This window comes from Diabrotica undecimpunctata, chromosome 6, assembly GCF_040954645.1.
Source record: "Diabrotica undecimpunctata isolate CICGRU chromosome 6, icDiaUnde3, whole genome shotgun sequence".
Lineage (NCBI taxonomy): Eukaryota > Metazoa > Arthropoda > Insecta > Coleoptera > Chrysomelidae > Diabrotica > Diabrotica undecimpunctata.
Window position 1 is genome coordinate 8,937,383 of NC_092808.1, and position 16,059 is coordinate 8,953,441.

At 33.6% G+C, this 16,059-nt stretch overlaps 1 protein-coding gene across 1 annotated transcript in view; it reads right to left on the minus strand.

Moving 5' to 3' along the window:
- Window positions 1-15,606, minus strand: part of LOC140443091 (cGMP-specific 3',5'-cyclic phosphodiesterase-like) — a 238,096-nt gene extending 222,490 nt beyond the window's left edge. Inside the window, exon 1 of the mRNA XM_072534157.1 lies at window positions 15,378-15,606. Within this exon, the coding sequence (XP_072390258.1) occupies window positions 15,378-15,469 (92 nt within the window). The 5' untranslated portion in view covers window positions 15,470-15,606. The remainder of the gene's footprint in view (window positions 1-15,377) is intronic.
- Window positions 15,607-16,059: the final 453 nt, after the last annotated feature.

Consider the following 16,059-nt stretch of genomic DNA (forward strand, 5'->3'; position numbering starts at 1 on the left):
AGGACTGTAATGTTTCGCCTTTCCGCCATTTTGTCAACTACGTATTCCTTGAACTTAGATTTGTGTTGCCGGGCAATTTTTAGAAGTTCTGCTTTTACCATTCCATCTTCGTAAGGCAGATACTTATTCCGCAGCCAGTCAAGAATATCCTGTTTCTTCCACGCAGTCGTTGGAAGTCTTCCTACTAGTCGTGAATAATAAGGTGCATTATCTACTACTATAATTGAATTTGGTGGTATGTGTTCAATCATCTGCTCAAAATACTCTTCGAAAACATCAGCTGTCATCTCCTCGTCATAGTCTTTTGTGCTTTTGGACTGAAATTCCAACAAACCATGCTTAACAAATCCTTTTTCACTGCCAATGTGAGAAATTATTAATCTACTGCCTTTACCAGAAGGTGGGGAGATACCAGTAGACCAACCCTCCATAAAGGCTTGCCTGGAGCTTAATATATTTTTATCTGACCAAATTTTTTTTAGAGTATGACCTGAGTTTACCCACGTTTCATCCTGGTAGAAGATGGGCCTTCCTTCAGCCCGGAATTTTAGTATGGATCTTAGATAATTTCTTCTCCAACATATTACCTCCTCCCGGTCAATCAAAAGTGATTTTCGGTCTGATTTCTCCCACCGGAAATTTAATTCTTTTAAAACTTGCCACAATTTAGTTCGTCCGATATGAGGCAAATCCGGGCCGTCTCTAACTTCTTGTAATTTTGTTTAGGTTTGGTATTTCTTTTTTGAAAAAAAATCCATGAATTTTCCTTCGAATACCATTTTTGGCAAATTCATCAATTTCAATAGGCTTTTTCCCTCTCTTTAAGTGTTCGTTTGTGTTTGGGTTAGCTATACCGTGTTTGTTTCTTTCTGATAGGAACCTATATATAGTTGACTCTCCTACGCCAGTCATGTTGGCACAACTTTCGACTATGTTGCGAACAGTGTTTGTGGGATTCTGAGAAACCAGAGCATCGTGAACATTCAGGACAATAGTCTTCTCTCTTGGTGAATAGACAGACTTACTGACTGTACGCAACAGTACCGGTGTAAAACTTGATGATGTTGATGATGAAGCCATCACAAACAATCCAACAAAACGAGCACAAGCGAAACGTACGTATATGTTCGTAGGTATATGGAATAAAAAATCACTCACGCACTGCATATAATTCGCAAAAGAAATATTCGAGACGCTAATTACTGCCGTAGACGCGGACACACCGACGAACCGTAAATTACATGCGATCAAAAACGTACTAAACAAAAAAATTGTTTTCGTTCGTAATAACTTCACCCTTTTAAGTTAAGTTTCGAATATAAACTGAACAAACGAGGCACGTGGCCAAAGCATACCCATTACATTATTAAAAATCTGGGGAATTCCATCCTAATTATCTTGCAACGAATAGTACCTTGGGATATGAATTCCAGGTTTTCTAGTAAAGTGATTAAACGCGAAGATTAGTATTGAAATATCCAAAGACAAAAGGTATTCTTATTTACAAAATTGTTAATGGTTAAATTCTTATTTTTATTAATATAATATAATTACATAACATTAGCCGTGAAAGTTTTAATTGTTTTTTTGCTAAATATATTAGTATTAAAATATTATTAATATTATATATATAACAGTATTAAAAAATATTATATTATTATTTAATGAATAAACACCTCAGGAACGCCTATGGTTTACGACCGTTTTATGAGTTTGAGGCACATTTCGTGCTCTCAACAATTTATAAACGGAGAATAGATCAAATGATACATTTGGAGAAGAGTCGTAGAACATGGCGGAAGTCTATTAGGAACCAAAATAGATAAATCTGAGAGCAATAATGGATAAAATAGTATACAAAGAAGATGAAGAAGACAAACTGGACCCTAATGAAACAAAGATGTATATAAATTATCTATTCCCAACATATATTCATGCTTCAAAATCTTAATTTTTGAACAAAATTTCGGTTTAGCGATGGATCCAAAAAGTAAAGCCAGTAGGTTTCTATGTGAGCAGTTTTTTTATGAAGCGCCCAACACATACACAAATAAAGTGAAGGATGAAGAAATGACTTTTAAACAGGAAAAAGAAAAATGTGGGTACGATCTACTTTTGTCAATTATTCAGGGACTAAATAATTTTAAAATGGATTGTTAATATGCTGATTATAAGGAGTCTTATTTGAAATTCATTGGTATTACTGAGACGTGGTCAGTGGATGACGAGATATGATTTTCCAAATTTTAAACTTGGAATTTTTTTAGTAGATCCCAATATAAATGTGGTGGCGTTGCAGTTTGGGCAAGGGATGATATGAAGTTAAGTTCAATTTTCCTCGATTAGTACTGTGTTGAAAAAGACATTGAGTTATGTGGACTGAAGTGGCATTATAATTTAAATCAGTACATAATTTTAGTATGCTACAGATATCCTACAGATAAAGATGTAGTGTATGAAAAACTTAATCTTATTTGGAATTCAAATTTTAAACCAAATCAATTCATATTTTTAATAGGCAATTTTAATGTAAATTCTATTGCACTTAATAATTCACACAGATTTTCTAGTCTTCTAGCATCTTATGGATTGTCTCCCAGAAACTTTACATCTACAAGGTCGAGTTAGACATGCGGAAATATCTTGAGTCAGGTATATACAAATTGTGATGATTGTGTAGGTACTGTAAATATAAATACTGAATCGGATCACGATATATTCCTTTTAAGGTTAAAATTTATTAATCTAACTATGAGGTCAGTTCGAAATACTTTTAGAATAACACACGAAGGCGCTATGAATGCATCCAACGATCTCTTGAATAAGGAAACATGGCAAGCTGTTCATAATGCAACTGATTTTAAGAGTAAATATAATGCCTTCCATAATAAATTTCAGTTCTATTTCATTATTAGTTGTCCCATAAGGAAAACTAAACTTTACCAAAACAAAAAAAAACATGGGTCACAAAAGAACTAAAATCGTCTTCAGATAGTCTACAGAATTTGTATAGTTTGAGTAAGTCATACCCTGAGCTAAAAACTCTATATAGACAAAAAAAATATCAGCACAAAGTTCTTGTTAAGGCCACAAAGGGTCAGTTTTATTTTAACAAAATCTCTAAATCATCTAACAAAAATAAAACCATATTGGCTGTTATAAATTAAACTTAATGGAGAACAAATAATCACAAAAATATCTTTATTAAACAAATTTAATGATTCCTTTATAAGTGCAACAGAAGATATAATAATTAGTAAAATAATTTTAAAACAAAATTTTAATTTTCGGCATTACGGCGATTTTGTTCAAAATAGTTTGTTCTTAGCTTATACAACAGAGGAAGATATCTTAGACATAATTAAATATAAAATTAAATTAAAAATCATATGGCTTTGATGAAATATCAGGTATAGTAATTAAGAAAATTGCTGTTCACATTTTGACTAACTTGCTCACATTATAAATGCTTCTTTTAATACTAATGTATTTCCCAGTATGCCGAAAACTTTGTCTTTTCACTGATATTAAAACCAGGTGATCCTGAATTAATGTCAAATTTACGACCATTGTCTGTTCCATCTATGATATTCAAGATTATTGAATATGGAATAATAAAATAACTTTTATCATGTTTAGATATCAACCAAGTAATCACATAGATTTCTACTTCCACAGCCATTAACAATTCCTATGAGGAAGTTTTAATTTCAATTGAAAATAGTGAAAAATCCGACCGTCATTTTTTGTGACCTCAGTCGTATTTTTGATTGTGTGCAACACAATGTACTTTCCGATCAATTGTACAGATATGGTGTTAGAGAAGTTGCCCATAGTTGATTTGAATCATATCTGAAAGACCGACACCAAATAGTTAAAATAAAAAATGACTTCAAAATTTCAATGTCTGGTCCGATTATTAATAACAATGGAGTAAGATAGGGCTCTATATTGGGCCCAATATTATTTATTTTGTATATTATAAATACCATATGTAATGTCGCGCTAAAGACATAAATTTTTTACAAGATATAATAACAAATTCACTGAAGACCTTCACTGATTGGTCCAGTAATCAGTCGCATCTGTTCAATGTTCCCAAAACTAATTTTGTTTCATTTGCATCCCGTGCAAATTCTACTAAACCTGATCTAAGTATTGCCGTCAATGGTGAGAGTACATATTTTGAATTGTAAAGTTTTTGGGAGTACACTCGACTCTCATTTATCTTTTAAGACTCATTGTTGGAATGTATGTAAAAATTCAACCCTAAGTGATATCAATTGAGAAATTTGAGAATAATTAGTCAACACCGCCTTCGTTTTTTTTATTTTGCTGAAGTACAGTCGACAATGAGTTGTGTGTGTGTGAGAGAGAGAGAGAGATGGCATTAGACAAAAAATCTTTTTGCCACAGAAAATTGTTATAAGGATGTTTAAATTTTTATTTTAGAATCGTTTATAAACTTCATTAGAATATTATATATAGATTTGTCAGAATAAGATAACAGATTGCTGATGTTAACTGGTAGGCTAATATTGAGATCAATTAAATCTAGATATAGGCTTCGAGTCTGTTCCCTATGATTAGGACAATCGAAAAATAAGTGGTTCAAATCTCCGACAGATTTACCATCACAAGGGCAGAAAGGGGTTTCATAGATTCCAATCCTATGCAGATGCTCTGGAAAGAGGCCAGAGAGTTTTAACCGGGTTATTAACGAAGAATGTACTTTATTATAGTTAAAATTAAAATGGGGAATATTTTTTGGTAAACATGGATGAATAGAAAAGTAATGGTTTCTTGAAGTTTTCTGAACCTCTTTATATTTTGACATCCATCTTTCCCTGCCAATACTCCTGATAATAGAAAAAAGATCTTTAAAGTAGTAAAAATTTGTAATTTCTGATATCTCAGATGTATTTTTTTGCCATACCATCCGCTAATTCGTTTCCAATTACTCCATTATGTCCTTTAACCCAGAGTAAAGTAACTGTTTTTTTTGTGAATTTTAGATCATGTAATAATTTTTTAATGTCAAGTATAATGGAGTTTTGAAAACTATCCAATGGATGGCTACAAATAGCTTGTAATACTGCCTGAGAATCCGATACTATCACGATGTTCTCACAATAATTAGTGACACACCAAGTTAGTGCTTTCTGTATAGCAGCAGCGTCGGCTGTAAAAGTAGAACAACAATGAGTTATAGTATAACTTTCTGGGGTGGCTCTCTTAGTATAAAGGAACGTTTTCAAGGAAAAAAATGGTAATGTGAAATGTATCGCAGATATTCCGTATGGTTGGCCTTGTAAAGGCCTATTTAAGAATTTAAATATATTAGCACAGCATGGAATTTACATTTTGAAATTATTGATACTAATTCGTAAGAATTCAAAGAACGTTTTTATGTAACAGTGATATTAACTCATACAGCACAAGAGATACGAGACAGTTTGTAGTACCCTACCAATATTTAGAAATAAGTAGGAAGTCATCAGAAGTAAGTAGTACCGCAAAATCAGTAGGCCCAGATCAGATACCCCCTGAGCTAATTAAATGAATTGACAAAGAAACATTACATATACTTTTAGATCTGTTCAACAAAGTTAATACAACAGGAATAATACCCGAAGATTGGTTGCTGTCCACGTTTGTAACACTACCAAAGTCAGTATATGCGACAGCATGCTCCCAGTACAGAACAATTTCCATAATAAGCCACACACTTAAGATATTTCTCAAAATGATACATGGAAGATTATACAAAAAAATAGAAGAAGAAATAGATGACACCCAGTTTGGATTCAGGGGAGCACTAGGAACGAGAGAGACTCTGTTCGCTCTTAACGTTCTCGCGCAAAAACGACTAGATATGAACCAGGATCTATATGTCTGCTTTATAGATTATCAAAAGGCTTTTGATAGAGTACGACATCAGAAACTCGTCAAACTGTTAAAATAAAAGAATGTGGATAGTCGAGATATACGGGTTATTGCCAATCTGTACTGGAATCAAAAACAAAGATTAGAATCAAAAATGTCAATAAAAAACTATAGAAATCAAAAGAGCTGTTAGACAGGGTATATCATCAACTAGCCTCTAACGTTTTCCACTTAGTCCGATTTTGCTCCATCTGAATCCAATTTGTAGTCACTCTTTTTATGTCATCAGTCCATCTCGTTGGGGGTCGACCTCTATTTCTGTTAGCTTGTATTCGGGGTCTCCATTACAAAATTCTTTTTGTCCACCGGTCATCAACTGATCTTGCTACATGACCTGCCTTGGAACTGGGTATCCTTTAAATAACGTCTGCTACTCCTGATCTTTTGCGTATAGTAGCATTGGGTATTCTATCACGTAGAGAAATCCCTAACATTATTCTCTCCATTGCCCTTTCCGCAACTTGTAGTTTACTTACTGTTGTTCTTGTGAGAGTTTCTGCGCCGTAGGTCATCACTGGCAAAATACACTGATTAAATACTTTGCTTTTCAGACACATTGGAATCTTAGACCTAAAAATATCCTTCATCTTTCCAAATGCAGCCCAAGCGAGGTTTATTCTTCTTTTCAGCTCGCTTGTTTGGTTGTCTCGACTTATTCTAATCTCATGCCCCAAGTATTTATATGAGTCAACTGGCTCAATATCTTTGTGTTCTACTGAGATGTTTTTGTTTTGGACGAAATTTGTCATAAACCACTGTTAAGACCAATTCTTTTTGTGGCAGTATGAAGTTGTTGGAGCATTATCTGTGCCTGATCAAAGCTGTCTGCAATAAAAACGATATTATCTGCAAATGTAAGGTTATTTAAAAATTTTCCATCTAAATTGATGCCCTTTTCTTTCCAATCTATTGTTTTACAAGCGTATTCTAGCAAAGTTGTAAATAATTTAGGAGAGATGTTGTCTCCTTGCCGAACGCCTCTTTCAATACGAAAGGTTCCAGTATCTTCATTAAGTCTTACACAGGCTGTAGCATGCTGATAGATATATCTGATGAGGGATATGTATCGGTGATCTATTCTACATTGTGAGAGCTTGGAGCATTTCACTTTGATTGACCGTATCAAATGCTTTTTCAAAGTCGACAAAGACAAGTATCAGGGGTCTATTATATTCAATGGTTTTTTTAATCAGCGACTTAATGGTTTGCAAATGATCGATGTTTATGTTGATAGAAGTCTAGTTTTAATGTCAACCTATTAGTTATTATCTTCATAAACAACTTATAAAAGTGAGATAACAAGCTAATAGGTCTATAGTTCTTTATCTCTGTTATATCTCCCTTTTTGTGCATGACTACTATAACAGCTTTATTCCACTGAGATGGTGTAACCTCTTTTGAAAGGCATAAGTTATATAATTGTGTCAATGCTTTCAATAGTCTTTCCTCCTGCTTTAACTGCCTCAATAACGATTTGGTCATCATCAGCTGCTTTATTGTTTTTCATTCGATTTAATGACTTTGAGGGTATATCAATAAACGGAAAAATCTTAAACAACATTCGCAGACGACATCGCTGTTTTTGCAGCCAGTCTAGAAGCACCGCAAGGCTTAGTAAATAGATAATATAAAGTCAGTATAAAATATGGACTACAAATGAATGTTAAGAAAACCAAGTGCATAATTATTTCTAAGCAACTTACAGTAGGAAGGCTAGATATCGAGGGAAAACAAGTAGAAAGAGTGAATACAAATATCTGGGAACCTGGGTAAATGAAAACAATGTTTGTTAATCGAGACCTTCCTCTGGAGCTGAGGATAAGAGCATTAAGATGCTACGTGTTCTCGACTTTATTGTATGGAATGGAAAACTGAACACTAAAAGTGGATAATATAAAGAAGTTGGAATCATTTGAGATGTGGTGCTATAGAAGGATTTTGAAAATATCATACACGCAACGAATTACAAATGCAGAAGTGTTAAGAAGGCTACAAAAGGATTGCGAGGTCATAAAGCATATCAAAACAAGAAAGCAGGAATATTTAGGCCACATTACCAGAGATATGAGATATTAAGGCTCATATTGCAAGGTACCACCAAGGGTAAAAGATCCATAAGAAGACGAAGAATTTCCTGGTTAAGAAACCTAAGAGAGTGGTATAGTTGCAGCTCAGTAGATCTTTTCATAGCAGCCGCCAATAAGGTACGGATAGTTGTGATGATAGCCACCCTCCGATAGGAGAAGGAACTACAAGAAGAAGAAGGAAGTCATCGACTGTCTGTGGTTTACTACTATATAATAAACTTTCTCAAAAATTTAAAAACATTAATTCAACTTTAGCTTTTAAAAACCAATTAAGAGTACCTGGACAATAAAATCAGAGGATAGGAAAAGGATTGACGCATTCGAAATGTGGTGCTGGAGACGAATGCTACGCGTCTCGTGGACGGAGCACAGATCCAATCAGTCGATTCTCGAAGAGCTAAACATTCAGACCAGACTCTCCTCTCAGTGTCTTGCAAATGTTTTAAAGTTTTTTGGCCACATTGCGAGAAGAGAATTGTCGATTCGACTCTGAACATAGTAGCTAATACGTGTTTTAAATCGAGCTCTCATAATTAATTTAAAAACTAGTGAAATACTAAAAATATTTTCGTTAATTAGTGATCCAGCAGTGAAATAACAAAAATAAACACAACAGAGATAGTAAGTTACTTTAAACATAACAGTTTTTACTATTATCAAATATTATTTTGGATAACCTACAAAATCTAGGACAGGTATTTATACCAAACCTGTTCCACTGCAGACTAAGAAGGTTGTTTGCCAGGACCGTACTCCAGTTACAAATGATAATTAAAAATGGATAGTTCTATTCAATCTGAAATTCCTACAACTAACAATACACCAAACAGCTCCTCATCATATCAATTTAATGGATCACCTACATATTCTTCCGTAACCAATCAAACACAACAATCCAATATATTTCCATCAAGAAAACAAGCAATTATTTTTGATTCAATTGAAAATACCAAACTAGATGATTACTTGTCCGCTTTGAGTCATCTGATACAACCAACCCAGATATCCTTCTGTTCAAAATTATCAAATAATAGAGTATGTATTTATTTAGCAAACGAAAAACTAGCTGAGGATTTCATAAACAGAAATGAAAAAATTCAAATAAACCATCAACTCCTACAAGCTCGTAGACTAATTAGCCCCAGTCAGCGATTAGTATTGTCCAATGTCTGTCCCTCAATCCCACACTCAGTCCTAATATCCGCATTGAAATCACATGGATTAAATCTTCTGTCACCTATAACATTCCTAAGAATAGGCACATCAACACCACAATTCCAACATATTTTGAGTTTCAGACGCCAAACATACATATCTCCACTAAATAACCAGCCCTTACCTGATTCTTTTCTTATCACATATGAGGAAACGACATACAGAATTTTCCTTTCATTAGATAACCAAACTTGTCAAACATGTAAACAAACCAACCACTTAACAAAAAATTGTCCAATGTCTACTGCGATTACAACAGATAATTCAACATCAAATAATCCAGTTCCAAATATAAACCCAATTGAAAATACAACTAATCTATCAACTCAAAAAACCCAGACAAACACTAAACAACAACAATCAAAAGAAGAAAGCACACAACAAGAAACCCAACCACAAAATAGCCAACAAGAAAAACCACACATGCAGCTAACCAAAGAAGATTCAGAAACAACAAACTACCCAAAAATAGATATAGAAAATAAGGCAACGCATATAAACACAGGGAAAGCACAAAACAAACGCACAATCTCCCAAGTCTCTCCACCAGCTACTACATCTACAGAGGAACCTACTTTTATTACACCAAAAAATAAAGAGAAGAAAGTAAAATCAGATCAAAATGTCAAACCACAAAAAACACTAGAAGAAATGCTAAGATACTGTAAACCTTTATTTGAGAACCCAAATTCCAACTACCCTATAACTTACAAACAGTTATTAGACTTTTTTGAAAACTGTGAGAACTCACCAGACCCGTTAAGTGTCACCAAAATGTATACAGAAGAAACAGCAGAGGTCACAGATCTATTAACTAATATATACCCTTTCCTAAAGGACCGAAAAATTAAAGTCAAATGCACTCGAATAAAAAATAAAATATTAAAGCAAATCAACTTAGACCTTCAAACAGACTTAGAAAGCGACGCATCAATAGAAAATTAATAACACATCATTTTCAACTCTCTAATTCAATGGAACATAAATGGGTATTACACCCATTTAGAAATGTTAAAATTACTAATTTCAAAACATAAACCTAGTCTGATATGTTTACAAGAAACCCACTTCAAAAACAACAAAGCTCATGACTTGAAGAATTTCAATTGTTTTTTTAGAAATCGAGAAAATTCGAAAATTGCAAGCGGAGGGGTAGCAATCTACATAAAAGATAGCTTTGACGCTAAACTGATAAAACTCACAACAACTATTGAAGCAATTGGAATTAGAGTCACAGACACAATTTCTTTTTCAATTTGCAATATTTACATTCCCCCCAATAAAGAACCCGATTCAAAAGAAATTTCAAACTTATTAAATCAACTACCTGCTCCAAGGATAATAATTGGAGATTTCAATGCACATAATCCGTTATGGGGTTCAGCAAAACTAACATCTCTAGGTCGAAAAATAGAAAAAATAATAGAAGAAGTCAACCTAAATATTCTTAACGACGGACAACATACGCGCTTTGACACAAGGACAGGTGAAGGCTCTTGTATAGATCTATGTATTTGCGAACCATCAATTACACATACTCTTACGTGGGATGTGTTACCAGATCTATATGATAGTGATCACTACCCTATCATAATAAGCAATGAACTACAATCAACTACCCCGCAACAACTAAAATGGAATTTAAAAGGCGCAAATTGGACAGAATTTCAAAATTACGTTGAAAACAACCTGCAAAACCTAAATGACAATGTAGATATAGACAAAACAATATACTCTCTGACAAACGTAATCACAGAATCAGCAAAAAAGTACGTTGGAATAATTAAGTACGATCACAAACATCAGTCGGTACCTTGGTGGAATCATGACTGCAAAGAAGCATTAAAACAATCGAAACAAGCTTTTAATAAATTCAAACGACAAAAAACTCAAGAAAATTCTATAGAATTCAAAAAATTAAGGGCAGTCGCTAGGTATACCATAAAAAAAGCCAAACGTGACTCTTGGAGAGAATATGTCAAAACAATACATAGTTCAACTCCTATAACAACTATATGGAAAAAAGTCAACAAAATGTCTTGTTCCAAACCCCATAAATCAATAAACTTTTTAACTCAAAATAACACTATTTATAAAAGCCCAGAAGAAATATCCAATATACTAGCATCTACTTATGAATATAACTCAAGTAACTTAAATTATACTTCCAATTTCTTAAAAATCAAAATAAAAGAAGAAAAAAATCCTATAGAATATTACGATCAAAACAATAACGATCTCAATATACAAATAACAAAGGAAGAATTAGAAAATGTATTTCAGAATTGTAAGAACACTTGTCCTGGACCCGACAATATACCGTTTATATTTCTTAAAAATTTAGGCCCTCAATCTAAAGAACACCTACTCAAAATCTACAATATAATCTTATCCAGAAACGTATTTCCTAAATCATGGAAAAATTCAGTCATAATACCTATTCAAAAACCAACTAAACCAAAATCAGATCCACAAACATATCGACCGATATCACTCACATGTAGCATAGGTAAAATATTAGAAAAGATAATAAACAATAGGCTTATGTGGTATTTAGAAGCAAACAAATTAATTATTCCAGAACAATGTGGTTTCCGAAAACATCTATCAACTTTAGACAATCTCGTTGACTTAGAATCAGAAATCCACGAAGCATTTGCAATAAAACAGCATTGTGTTGGAATATTTTTTGATATAAGCAAAGCATATGATACAGTTTGGAAATATTCAATCATTAAAACACTCAGCAGCTGGTTAATAAGGGGTAACATATTAAAATACATTTCAAATTTTCTTGAAAACAGACAATTTCAAGTTCGAGTTGACGGAACATATTCTCAAACAAAAATTCAACAAAATGGTATACCACAAGGATCAAATTTAAGCACAACTTTATTCTTAGTAGCAATAAATTCGATATTAACACAAATTGAAAACCCCGTCAAAGCTAGATTATACGCTGACGACCTAGTTATTTTCTGTAGAGGAAAAAGCATAGCAACGATTCACAATCACATTCAAAAAGCGTTAACACACATTGAGAAATGGTCAGCTACAAGTGGACTTCAGTTTAACACTACAAAAACGAAAGCAATATGTTTCTCAAAGAGAAATCAAATCCAAACAAAAGAATTATATCTACATGAACAAAAACTAGATTATGTAGAAGAAATCCGATTTTTGGGTATGACGTTTGATAAAAAATTAACTTGGAAGACACATATTCAACAGCTGAAAAAATCCTGTCTACCTGGTATAAATTTACTACGATCCCTTGCCTTTAAAAACTGGGGTGCCGATTATTCAAGTTTAATACTTATTTACAAATCCATAATTCGATCAAAACTTGACTATGGAGCCATCGTCTACAACTCCTCCAAAAAAACACATTTGAAGTCACTGGATATTATCCAAAATAGATGTCTACGTATTTCTTTAGGTGCTCACTACACAAGTCCCATTCAAAGTCTTTATTGGGAAAGTGGAGAACTTCCTCTTTCTTTCAGAAGACAATATCTAAGCCTAACATATGCAGCGGCAGTGTCATCAAACCGAAATAATCCAGTACTGCATAACGTTTTTGCTGATCGATTTACAAATAAATTCCAACAAACACATCAAATTGATCATCCTTTTTACTTTCGTATAAAATCATACTTATCCAAATTAAATTTTCAATTTCCAAAAACCTATGATACCTCTTCAATCCACAACCCAGCACCATGGACAATATCTATTCCTGATATCGACATCAGTCTAACAAGCCTAAGAAAATCAGAGATATCATCAACCGTCATTAAACAAAAGTTTTATACACTATTAAACAGATATGGCAATACCTACAACGTATACACCGATGCGTCAAAAAATGAAGACAGAGTTGGAGCAGCAATTTATTCGGAAGACTCCTCAGTTAGTTTCAAATTGCCATCAATTACAACCATCTTTTCGGCTGAATTATTTGCAATCCTAAAAGCACTACTGTTAATACAAAACAAAAACAAAGAAAGATATATAATAATCACAGATTCTTTAAGTTCATTATCCTCACTGACTCAATTGTACTGTGACAACCCCCTTCTACTTCTAATTAAAAAAGAACTTAAAAACATTGCAAATAAGAACATCCAAGTTCACTTTTTATGGGTGCCTTCTCATATAGGAATTGAAGGTAACGAAGTTGTAGATAAACTGGCTAAGAACGCACCAACTAACCCGATGTCCGAAGAAAGTAATATATTGGTACAAAACGATTTAAAACCATACCTAAAACAAAAAATAATTCAAAAATGGCAAGAATCTTGGAACAACACTCCATCAAGGCTATACGAAGTCAACAAACATTCACATCTTTGGAAACCAAAAATAAAAGACAGGAGAGAGCAAGTGATACTTACCCGTCTCCGTATCGGCCATACACGACTTACTCATGACTATTTATTCCAGCGCAAAAATAAACCAGTGTGTGAAGTGTGCAACAGTGCTCTAACGGTTAAACATTTTTTAATACAGTGTCCCAAATATAATAGTGAACGACTAAAATATAACATACCCAACTCCCTAAGAGATGCCCTAGAAGAAAATACAGACACCCGAAAAATATTTTCCTATCTTAAAGACTGCCAACTCCTTCAAAAGATCTAAAATGAACATTGTAACATACAAAGATATTATTATTATTATTATTGTAAACTAATGTATATTTTACTTATTGTATCTATATTGTATTAATCTAAATACGCTAATGACCCTGCGTGGTTGATGCGTTAATATAATAAAAAAAAAAAAAAAATTGCGAGAAGAGACAATGACAACTTAGAAAGACTAATTGTGTGCGGAAACGTAGAAGGACGTAGAGGCATAGGACGCTCACCTATCCGATGGTCAGATCAAGTACAGAAAGCCACTGGAGAGACGTTTTCCGAGTCCATGAGAGCAGCCCAAAATCGCAAGAGATGGAGAGAATTGACAGCCCGCATTGTAGGAAATCACGATCCTCAGCAATGAGGAAACGACAAGAGAGAGAGAAGAGTACCTGGTGACCATGTGTCCTTATACACTGGGTGAATACACCTTTTTTGAATTATTGTATTACGTTTTTCTGTATACATATATTGCACGCTTTGTGTATTTTAATGTTTGAAATATTTTTATGTGTTGTTCCATTTTTTGTAATGTTTTATATTTTTAATTTGTACACTAACTTCCTATAAAACTTATGTAACTTATAGTCAAATAAACTTTCTATCTATCTCTCTACCAATAACCATCTGTTTATATCAGCACAAAGACGAAAAAAATCCAAATTAAGCAGATACAAAATAAAAAAAAGAAGAAGAAACAAGTTAATCTTACTCGTTATACTGTTTGATATTACGCGATTTACTTTATTTTGGAACATTCTGACATAACAGATTTATTTCGATAAACACCACAGTTATTTCAATAAATTACTTTGTTTATCAAACACAAATTGTAAACTTCATTAAAATTCAAAACACTGATTGAACAGTTGCTACAAATCATACACAACTTTACTATTATTCGCTACAAAGGAAAAACAAAATCGTCACTAAGAAGTAAAACGGAGAATTGTATATTTATATAAGACTTCTTCGAACACAATATAGTCGATATTAATTGATATTCTAATATGAATATAAATAATACTTTCTTAACTTATTTACAAAATGAGATTTCTTTTTTAATTGTGATAAGAATGGTGTGGAAATTTACTATATTTGAATGGAATACGTATGTAGAATGATAAACATTAAGACTCGAGTTTGAAAAGGAAGGTAAAACATGTTACTTGATGTTTAACATATTGGAATATTATGGCAAATAAGTTTAAAATAAAATTTGATGATGTAATTGAAGTATTTAAAATGTTTGTGTCCTGGTGTCTTTTGGGGTGATTTAGTAAAAGAAACTCACTTTGATCTGTTAGTAAAAAGTAATTTGGTGTTAGATATTTTGTTAGAAGCTATGTTTGAATGGAATTTTGCGATATAAGGAAAGTGTTTGTAGCAGTTTTAAGTTTTCGATGTCTTTCCCCGCGACTATTGCCTTCCAATCGTTGACAATTACCCTATAGCGTGTGTATTATGTCAAAAAACCATCACCTACCTTTCGAAGGCTTCCGGATTTGACTCCAGCCACTTCCCGACGTCCTCCAAGTCTTTTTGGACCGCTGGAGGCAGTGGAGGAGAAGGCGTCATGGTCCTGGATGTGCATCGCTTTTCTCCGGCGCGACCGTGCACGAGGAAGTGCTGATCACTCCCCGACGACGATGTTTTTGTATTTCACCGTCGCTTTACACAGGTACACTGACGTTCATTACTCGACGCCGAAAGCACATGCTTGACCGGGAACCGTCACGACGACGACATCGGGCGTCGTTATATTGATTTTGCGCCGCGCGGTGGACGGAGCGCACAGGACCGGCGTGAGCTTCGCGCACCGCGTGAAGCTTTTGGTAGCGTAGCGTAGGAGTTAATAAAATCATTCGAAATTGTGATTTCGGGAGCAACGTACCTATTGACACGTTACTAACTGAGACAAATGTTTTACTGATGTGGAATACATAAAGCGTGTGATAAAGGAAGCTGTAACAAATGTCAAAAAGTGTTTCCTAAATGCCATTTCTTCCGTTGGACCTATTTTTAGAGAGCATTTCCGAATTATACAGCGAACTATAGTAAATATTAAATAATATTATCTTTTAAAAAGAGTGATTGCATAAGAAAAATAATTATTCTCTTCATCTTCTTTAAGTGTCACCTCCGTCGTGAAGGTTTTAAATCATCAT